Source organism: Oratosquilla oratoria, chromosome 27 (assembly GCF_046742065.1).
Source record: "Oratosquilla oratoria isolate Oo_2021 chromosome 27, ASM4674206v1, whole genome shotgun sequence".
Lineage (NCBI taxonomy): Eukaryota > Metazoa > Arthropoda > Malacostraca > Stomatopoda > Squillidae > Oratosquilla > Oratosquilla oratoria.
In genome coordinates, this window is record NC_134803.1 from 46,965,108 (window position 1) to 46,975,107 (window position 10,000).

General features: G+C 39.0%; 1 protein-coding gene across 1 annotated transcript in view; it reads left to right on the forward strand.

Annotated features, from left to right (window-relative positions):
• Positions 1-10,000, forward strand: part of LOC143040012 (uncharacterized) — a 30,456-nt gene that overhangs the window by 19,666 nt on the left and 790 nt on the right. Inside the window, exons 9-11 of the mRNA XM_076210542.1 lie at positions 7,326-7,482; positions 8,321-8,438; positions 9,086-10,000. The exon at positions 9,086-10,000 is cut by the window's right edge and continues 790 nt beyond it. Of these exons, the coding sequence (XP_076066657.1) occupies positions 7,326-7,482; positions 8,321-8,438; positions 9,086-9,138 (328 nt within the window). The 3' untranslated portion in view covers positions 9,139-10,000. The remainder of the gene's footprint in view (positions 1-7,325; positions 7,483-8,320; positions 8,439-9,085) is intronic.

Below are 10,000 nucleotides of genomic sequence, written 5' to 3' on the forward strand. Positions count from 1 at the left end.
TTGTATATATATGCATATATATATATGTATGTATATATACATATATATGTATATATATATATATGTGTGTGTGTGAATATATACAAAGTAAAGAGAAAGGAAGTTAAGCATAAGATAAAGGAAGCAAAGAAGAGAGCAGATGTGAAATGGGGTAAGAGTGTGACAGAAAATATTGAAAGTAATAAAAAGATGTTTTGGAAAGAAATTAAAAGAGGAAGAGGAGGTGAATCAAATAGAGAAGAAAAAGTAAAAGGTGCAGATGGAGAGATGATAATGGAAGAAAAGGCAGTAAGAGGAAGGTGGGCAGAGTATTTTAGGGAGTTGCTAAATGTGAAGGAGGATTGGGAGGGAAAGGTAGTTGCAGTGGGAAGCGCTAAGTAAATGACCGTGATGAGTGAGGAAAATGGAGGACAGATAGGGAAAAATGAAGTGAAAGCAGCTGTTAAGATGATGAGAGCAGGTACGGTACCTGGGTTGGATGGATGCCATGCAGAATGCCTGAAGAAAGGAGGTACAGTTATGGTGGACAGACTGATGAGGTTATTTAATGTTTGTTTAAGAAAGGGGAGAGTGCCGGATGACTGGAGGAGTGCCTGTATCGTTTCGCTTTACAAGGGAAAGGGGGACAAGTGTGAGTATAGTAGTTTCAGAGGGATTAGCTTGTTGAGTGTAGTTGGGAAGGCTTATGGGAGGATCTTAATTGAGAAGATTAGGAGAGGAACAGAGGGAGTAATTGGTGAGGAACAGTGTGGTTTTAGGACAGGTAGGGGTTGTGTAGACCAGATTTTTGTGGTAAGACAGATATGTGAGAAAGCTATAGGAAAAGGTAATGATGTTTTTTGGGCCTTTATGGATTTAGAAAAGGCTTACGACAGGGTATACAGGAAGGCACTGTGGGAGGTACTGCAGATATATGGGATAGGAGGAAAGCTGTTAAGAGGAGTCCGGAGTTTTTACGAGAGTAGTAGAGCTTGTGTTAGGATTAGAAATGGAGAGAGTGAATGGTTTGAAGTAAAGGTGGGACTTCGTCAGGGGGGTGTTATGTCACCCTGGCTGTTCAATCTATACATGGATGGGGTGGTGCGAGAGGTGAATGCAAGGGTAGTGGGTAGGGGGTTGGAGATGGTTAAGGAAAATGGAGAAAAGTGGGAAATAAGGCAGTTGCTGTTTGCTGACGACACTGCGCTTGTAGCAGGATCAGAGGAGGGATTGAGGAAGTTAGTGTTAGATTTTGAGAAGGTGTGTGAAAGAAGGAATCTGAAGATAAATGTGGGCAAAACTAAGGTGATGAGATGTACAAGGGGAGAGAGTGACAGCAGTCTGGATGTGAGACTGGAGGAAGTGGATATTTTTAGATACTTGGGTGCGAATGTGGCAGGAAGGGGAGGAGTGGGGGTGGAGGTAGAATGTAAATTGAGAGAAGCGAGTAAATGTCGTGGTGGATTAAAAAGTGTAATGAGAAATGGACATCAGGGAATGGATGCTAAGAGGAGGTTATATGAAGGAGTGATTATGCCGACAGCACTGTATGGGGCAGAAACATGGAACATAAGAGATGAAGAGAGAAGGAGTTTGAATGTGTTTGAGATGAAATGTCTGAGAAGTATGATAGGGGTTACTAAGCAAGATAGAGTGAGAAGTGAGGTGAGGAGGAGGGCAGGGGTGGAAAGGTAGTTGGGAAATAGGGTTGATGAAAAAGTGTTAGGATGGTTTGGATACATGGAAAGAATGAGTGAAGAAAGCTTAGTAAAAGAGATGTGGAAGGCAAAGGTGGAAGGAGTGAATATGAGGGGGCGTCCTAGGATGAGATGGATGGATGGGGTGAAAGGGGCATTACAAAAGAGAGGAATGTCTGTTGAGGAAGGACGGGAGAGGACAAAAGATAGGGGTGAATGGAGAAGGGTTGTGTATAGATGATGCTGTGATGCATAGGGGGGGGGTGAGGAAGTATGTATGAGAAATTTGACGCAGCCCGAAGGGATTTCTCCCCGTCTTCTCCTTTTCTGCATGAGGGGACGGACAGGGAGGGGGGGGGTTGCCGAATTAATGAAGCGGCCTTGCTATGGATGTGCTGTGTCTTGCGACATTGCTTGTGACCCAGGGCAGTGGACAGGATGCAGGGATGACCCGTCATCCAGGAGGTGCCAAGATGAGAAGGAGGGAGGAGGGTGGAGGGGAGTGGAATATGTAGGGGATGGAATGGGTGGAAGTGGTTTCTATGCCTTTTTCTTTTTGGCTACCCCCCGTGTAAGGGGGAAAAACCTTTGGTATATATATATATATATGTGTGTATGTATGTATATATATATATAATATATATATATACATATATATATATATATATATATATATATATATTGTCATGGTTTGCAATAGGGGGGTAGGATGATATTTAGATCTTTGATGATTAAATGAGAATTGGTAACCAATAATCCCCAAACCCCTATGCCAATCACTTAGGTCCAGGTTCTTTTTAAAGAGGGGCAAGTTACAAACAATTTATTTTTACACAAAACAAACAATAACAAAACCCCAAAATTATAAAGACATCACTTTTGATATCACAGATTATGATATATGAATTTACAAAAAGAATTAATAACAAAGATAATTCTAAAGATGAAGATTTTACAAATTCAAATTTAAATTAAAATTCACGTGAGATATAACCCGAAAAGAATTGATTGAACACAACACTGTTACAAATACAAAACAAAGGTACAAAATAATAATACTTTAACGAAGTTAAAATAAAGGAAACTAAAATAGATACATACGGGTTAAAAAAGGATAAGCCAGCAAACCCAAAATGTGATCTATAGAAAAAGGCAAAAACCCCGTAATAAAAGTGACACGTAAGTTAAGAATTAAAATAAAAGGTGGAGAGAAAAACAGAGATGAACAAAAGTCCCATAGACAAGTTCCTCTAAAAAACCTATCCCAAAAGGTATTAACCACGGGAAACAGGAAACAAATAGTAGGTCGCCCACGAGAAACCTAATCTAACTTAACTCCAAAAAGGAAATTTCCACAGGGTTAATAAAAAGAAGACACTGGCAAAAGCCTATCGACACGCCAGGTCCAAATACTAAATTTCTCAAAAGGGGATCCTACTTCTCACCCACTAAAATAAAATTACTTACGGTATCGGGGAAAAAGTCTCCCTCAAGGAGACGAGAGCGGCCGAATCTCGACCAGGTGCCGAGGCGAAAGAAAAAGCCACGAGAGACAAGAGGGTCCTGCTTTTAAAGGAGCCCATGACCTAAGGTGGTCAGAATGCCGAAAGGGACAAGACAGGAAGAGTTTCCTTAATCTATGTGCACACGGCACAGAAATCTAATCCTAACTACACTTTTCCAAGGGAACCCATACAGAAAACTTATACAAATATACATCTAAATAAAATAGACCTTAATACTAACAATAATATAATTATTACATACATGAATAATCGTTAATATGACAACATCGACACACGATACCTGACCCCAAGCTCCGGCCGGGCTATTGCTTGTTACCATACGATGGTCAATATTATATTAAAGGTGTCCAGGATCGTGCGCGCAGCGCACGTCTGGACACACAAACACAACAGAGACATTAAAAACCCCAGGACACAATATGGGAAGTACACAAGTAAAACCACAAGTTTACACAGAAAGAAAACTAAAATATACGCATCCCCTTTGACAATATGAGGAAGCGGTGTAGACCGACTACGTGCGTCTTGACCCAAGGTAATTATCAAGGACCTGACCTTGTGTGGGTCAACTTGGACACAGCTGGGCCAGGTGTGTGAGGGGGGGGGGTGACGTGACGTGCATGTGGACTGTGTGTAACTATCACATGACGACCATCCACCTCATGAAAGAAATCACGTGACGCTTGAATACGTGACAATATATATATATATATACATAAGCACACACACACAAACATTTCAAATATGTATTCACAAAAGAAAATATACATAATTGGGATGAAGGAAGGGGAGAATGATCCCCCCAATGAATGAAATAATTGTGACACAGAAAGAAATAAGGGACCAAATAATGAACCTTTATGTCAGAAAATCACATTGCCCGGATGGAATTGGAAACTGGATACTAAAAGAATGTAAAGAGGAACTAACGGACAGAATATATAAAATGATAGATTGCTCACTCAAAGAAGGTACCAGAAGACTAGAAAAATACCAATATCGTTCCAATATATAAAGGGGGAGACAAGGAAGACCCAACAATCTGTAGACCGGTTTTCCTTACAAGTACAAGAGTTAGATTTGTGAAAAAGTCATCAAAAGTAGATGGAATAAACTTCTGCAAGAAAACAATATACTAAATTCAAAACAATTCGGTTTTAGACAAGGAAGATCATGTGCCACAAATTTTATTTGTTTTTATTCAAGGTTGATAGCTATAATGCAAGAAAGAACGGATAGGTAGACTGTGCTTTCCTGGACTTACAAAAGGCGTTTGATAAAGTACCACCAAAAAAAAACTCGAAACAACGGGTGTACACGGAAAATTATTCAAATGGATGGAAGATTTTTTGCATGGGAGAAAAATGAGAATGGTGCTCAGAGATAAAAACACGACCTGGAAAGAAATGATAAGTGGAGTCCCACAGGGTTCAGTATTGGCTCCGATAATATTTGCTATATATGTAAATGACATGGATGAAGGTGTAGAAAGTTGCAGGAACTTCTTTGCAGACGACGCAAAACTACTAAAGAGAGTAAGAACGGAAAAAGACTAAATCGCTACAGAGAAACCTGGACAAAGTCAGAAAATGGAGCCAAAAGTGGGAAGTGAACTTCAACATTAAGAAATGTAGTATAATGGAATTTGGAAAACGTAATATATATATATATATATATATATATATATATATATATATATATATATATATATATCAGGATAATATAAAATCGGTGCAAAGTAAAGAAAGTTATTTCCGAAAAGAACCTGGGAGTAATTATCACCAAAGACATGTACCCAGACAAGCATATAGACAAAATAGTCGGAGAAACCTACAATTTACCAAAATCAATAAAGGTGGCTTTCAATTACTTGGATGAGGTAATGGTAAAAGAATACTAGTCACACTGATAAGACCAAGATTGAAGTACCCTGCGACACTATGGACACCCAGTACAAAAAATAATATAAAGAAAATAGAAAGAATCCAAAGAGCAGCGACAAAGATGACCCCAACATTTTCAAAATTGACGTACGAGCAAAGATTGTCCAAACTGGAGCTACCAACCCACAATTATGAAAGGCATTAAAGTCCTTGACATAGAAGACTTATTGAAATGGGACAAAAGAAAAACAAGGGGACATGTAGAGAAACAAAAAATATAGTTATAGAAGAGATCTGAAAAAAAAAATCCACATAGAGTGGTGGATGTCTAGAACAAATTGGACGAAACAATATTGTATGCAAATATCATACAAGAATTTAAGAACTAGATGTTCCGAGATACAATGAAGGGTCATTACAAGCATAGCTCCCCTTCCCGTATAATACAACTAGGTAAATACACGCACACACACACACATATATATATACATATATATATATTATATATAAATATATATATATATATACATATATACATATATATATATATACATATCCAAAAATATACATATATATATGGCTCGGGTTCCGAATAGCGACTGTAATAACAGCGACTGTCAATAGAGCGACTTCACAACGGCAACTCTTTTAAAACAGCGACTATCACAACAGCGACCACATGATAGCGATTGTATTATAAGAGCGATTGTCATAACAGCGACATCATCGCATCAACAGCATGAAACTGCTCAGTAATAAAAAATTGAAACCTAAAGGGAATCGAAAACAAGATTTTATTTGGACTACCTATAGATAACACATGATTTAAAAAGAAAAATGTTAGTCAAGCCAAACAACAGAAAGCCATATAGTCAGCCGGAAGGACCACGGGGGAAGGTCTCGAGCAAGGGAGGGGTGGGGTGGGTAAGGGGTGGGGGAAGAACACCAACCCACGGAGGGAGGAAGGATTGGATTTGCCCCAACGTGCGTCCTTTTTGTTCTGCTGTTCTGTCAGATCCTTGATGGTCCTGCTAGAATGTCCCACTACTTGAATATTACTCGGCTCAAGTGTCCGGGTGAGGATTAGTCTTCTTGTTGGTTCCTTTTGTTGTTGCCGACCTTCCATTATTTTAATTAAGTAATATTCAAGTAGTGGGACATTCTGTGAGCACCAATGTCAGTGTTCTTGATAAAGCTCTAACGAGCGAAACGTTGTACTACCAATATAGGCTTCGAGCTCACATGGTGTTTTTCTTCACATTCTTGTCGGCTTTTGCCATTTGTATTCAAGTCTTAACAACCCAAACATTACTATTACCGACGACCGAGCGACCGACCAGTAAATTCACTTCAGTGAACTTATCTCACAAAGTGAACATAAACATGTAAACACGAACAAATAAACATGAGCGACAGAAACATAAGTCTGTGACCTTTTGAGCATATTTCATTCTGAACCTATCTCACAAAGTAAACACAACTGAACACGTAAATACAAACACGAAAACACAAGCAATTGAAACATAAGTCTGCGACCATTCTGACCGGTTGATAGTAAAGTCGCTATTGTTACAGTCGCTGTTATAATGCGGTCGCCATTATGACAGTCGCCGTTTTGAAAGTCGCTCACCTGATTACGTCGCCCTTATGAAACCGCTATTATGACTGTCGCTGTTTTGACAGTCGCTATCCGGCCCGGATCCCATATATATGTATATATATATATATATATATATATATATATATATATATATATATATATATATATATATATATACACACACGCATTTGTATTTTATTTGTTTGTATTATACTTCTCGTCGTCTTCTCTAATTACTCGTGAGTGGACGAGAAGGGAGGGTCACCATATAAAAGAATATGTGGGAGTAAACCATCTTACGTAAATGTTAACCTAGCTTAGCATAGCCTGACCTAACCTAACTTATTCTACCCTAATTCAACCTCTCGTAATCTGACCTACTCTAACCAAAACTTTCGTATCCTAACTTAATTAAACTCACCTTAACCTAGCCTAATTTAACCTACTCTAACTTAACCTAGCCAACCCAAGCTAACCTAACTTAGCGCAGTCTAATACCAACCTAGCCTAACCTCTCGGAATGTAGGTCCACCGTGTTTCTGAGGGATCGAAGCTTCAAGAGTTTGATTATTGGAAAGACTTTACTGTATCGAGTGATTTGTTCCATATTGTAAATTGACAACCGTACTTCCACGAACAGGTGGGGGAATACAGCATTTCAAGGGTCGCCGTCAGATGTCCCATTGAGGGCGACACCAGTGATGATATCGAGGGACGTTTGTCGAGGGAAGTACCCGGGGAGAAATATTACGGAAGACATGATCTGCGCGTTCAAAGAAGGCAAAGATGCCTGTCAAGTAAGCACCCACAACCCACGTTGGTTTTGATTGCGAGATGGACCTTTAAACCTTTTGTTCTGGTTAACGCCAAGTGGCTCCTTTCACCTCACGACTGAAAGCCCGTGTCGCCCTTGAACAAGAGATTTTCTTCATCAGGATGACCTCTGAGCTGAGTGGAGTCGTCTGGTATCAGCCAGAACAAAAGCTGAAATGTGCCATTTGGAAGTATTGATTCTTCATTCGTTTCAGCCTTACCTAACCTACTCTAACCTAATCTAACCTAACTTACTCTAACCTAACCTAATCTAACCTAACTTACTCTAACCTAACCTAATCTAACCTAACTCAAACTAACAATCAAACCTATCCTAACTTAACCTAGCCTAATTTAACCTAACCTACCCTAATTTAAGCTAACCTAACCTACCCTAATTTAAGCTAACCTACCCTAATTTAAGCTAACCTAACCTCACCTAACCTAACTTGACCTTACCTTTTATAACTAAACATAACCTAATGTAACCTAACCTACCCTTTCTTCCAGGACTTAATTCTTTGTATATATATTATCTGTTCGTGTTTTTGTGTATATTTGTTTACGTATTTATTTATTTATTCATTTACTTATCTATTTAGTTATTTATTTGATTAGATATTCACTTATTTATCAATTGATTAATAAACTTATTTATCTATTTCATTATTTATCTATTCATTTGTCTATACCTGTTTACTTTACCTATTTGCTTAGTTATGTATCCATTTTCTTTCGTATTCCACCTCATTATGGATCAGAAGGAATTTGCTGCCATCATTGTCCATTGTAATCCGTCGTAAACTTGTTCTCTCCTCCCAGGGTGACAGCGGTGGTCCTCTCTTCCTGGAGTACAGCGACTTGAGGTCAGAAGCCCTTGGGCTCGTCTCCTGGGGTGAAGGTTGTGGTCAAAATCCTGGAGTATACACCAGCGTGGCCAGTACGTAATAGACTAACGTTGGTTGGAACAGAATGGAGCCGCGTACACCAGGGGTGTCAAAATGGCCTGCGGTCCAAATGTAGTTCTCGGGCCTGTTGTGGTCCGCGGTCCAAATGTGGCCCACGGAACAAATGTAGTCCGCGGGCCAAATCTGTTCCGTGGGCCAAATGTGGCCCGTGGGCCAGATGTGGCCCGTGGGCCAAATGTAGTCCATGGGCCAAATGTAGTCCGCGGAACAAATGTGGTCCGCTGGCAAATTGTGGTCCGCGGGCCAATTGTGGTCCGCGGGCCGATTGTGGTCCGCGAGGTAGTCTTAAACGACCCGCAAGGTGACGAGATTTTTCAGCAAATACGATAAAAAAAAAAAAAAATAAAACAAATAGATATAAACAAACAGGATGAATGAAATAAGACTTAGTACTAAGTAATACATAACTGATATTTGATCAAACAAAATAAAGTTGGATGAATTTTCTTAAAATGCAATGAATAAAATACAGTAAGATTAGATAGTACAAGACAAAACAAAGCCACATACAAGAAAAAGGAATAAAACAAATGTCATAAAATAAAACAATATGATATTGATTAAATCAAGAATAGCATACAATCCTTCCACATGCTGAAGTCGGTTTGTCTCACTTCAGAGCACTTGGCGTGGATCAAAAAGGAGGTCGACTGCGACGTTTGCACACGCTGAGGAGCGTCTCGTCTCATCCTCCCCAAGTCCTTCGAAACTCCTCGGAGGATTTCTTCTTTTTTTTTTACTTTTTCTGAGGACCCACAGCCACAGTACTTTCATGACCTGATGACCTGATGACCTGATGCCACAGTGTTGGGACCCCTCATTACTGTTTTTGGTTTTCAATGTGATGCTGGGACAGCCATATCTAACTGTGACTAAATTATTCGATGTTATTATGACTTCTTGCAGTGATTTGAATGTTGGTTGTTCAACAATTTAACAATGGGGAAGGAAACAGTATGAAGAATCGTTCCTCAGTTTATTTGTACGTTACAGGAGAACTGTCCTTACTCACACACGCGACTTGACATTTTCACAGTTGGCTCACGACTGTCTTAAAACGCGTCATGTACGCTTGGCATGCATGCCCAAGCGGTTGCTTTTATTCAATTTATAATAATAATTCCTTGCACACAGAAATTTACATACATTCACATTTCATTTACAATAAATTAAATTTAGTAATATCAATAACCTATATCCCATTTATTCAACTTTCGCATTACAAAAATGAAATATAATTAATCACGTAAGCAGAAATGGCAATTTGTTATGTTAACATCACTTTCAAGTTCTACATCTATACATAATGCTAACAGAGTTTATATAACACTACATGAATCCAAAACGGTGGTGGGGGAGGGTGCCAACATCTTGAAGGATTTAATCCTAGATCTTTTGTAACTTTGAGACAGAACACGTCGCTCTCCTCCCTCAAAATAAATAAGTAAATAAATAGATGAATAAATAGATAAATGAATAGATAAATATAAGTTTTGAAATTCATTCTAGCTGCCACCAGGCGATTTTATTTGAT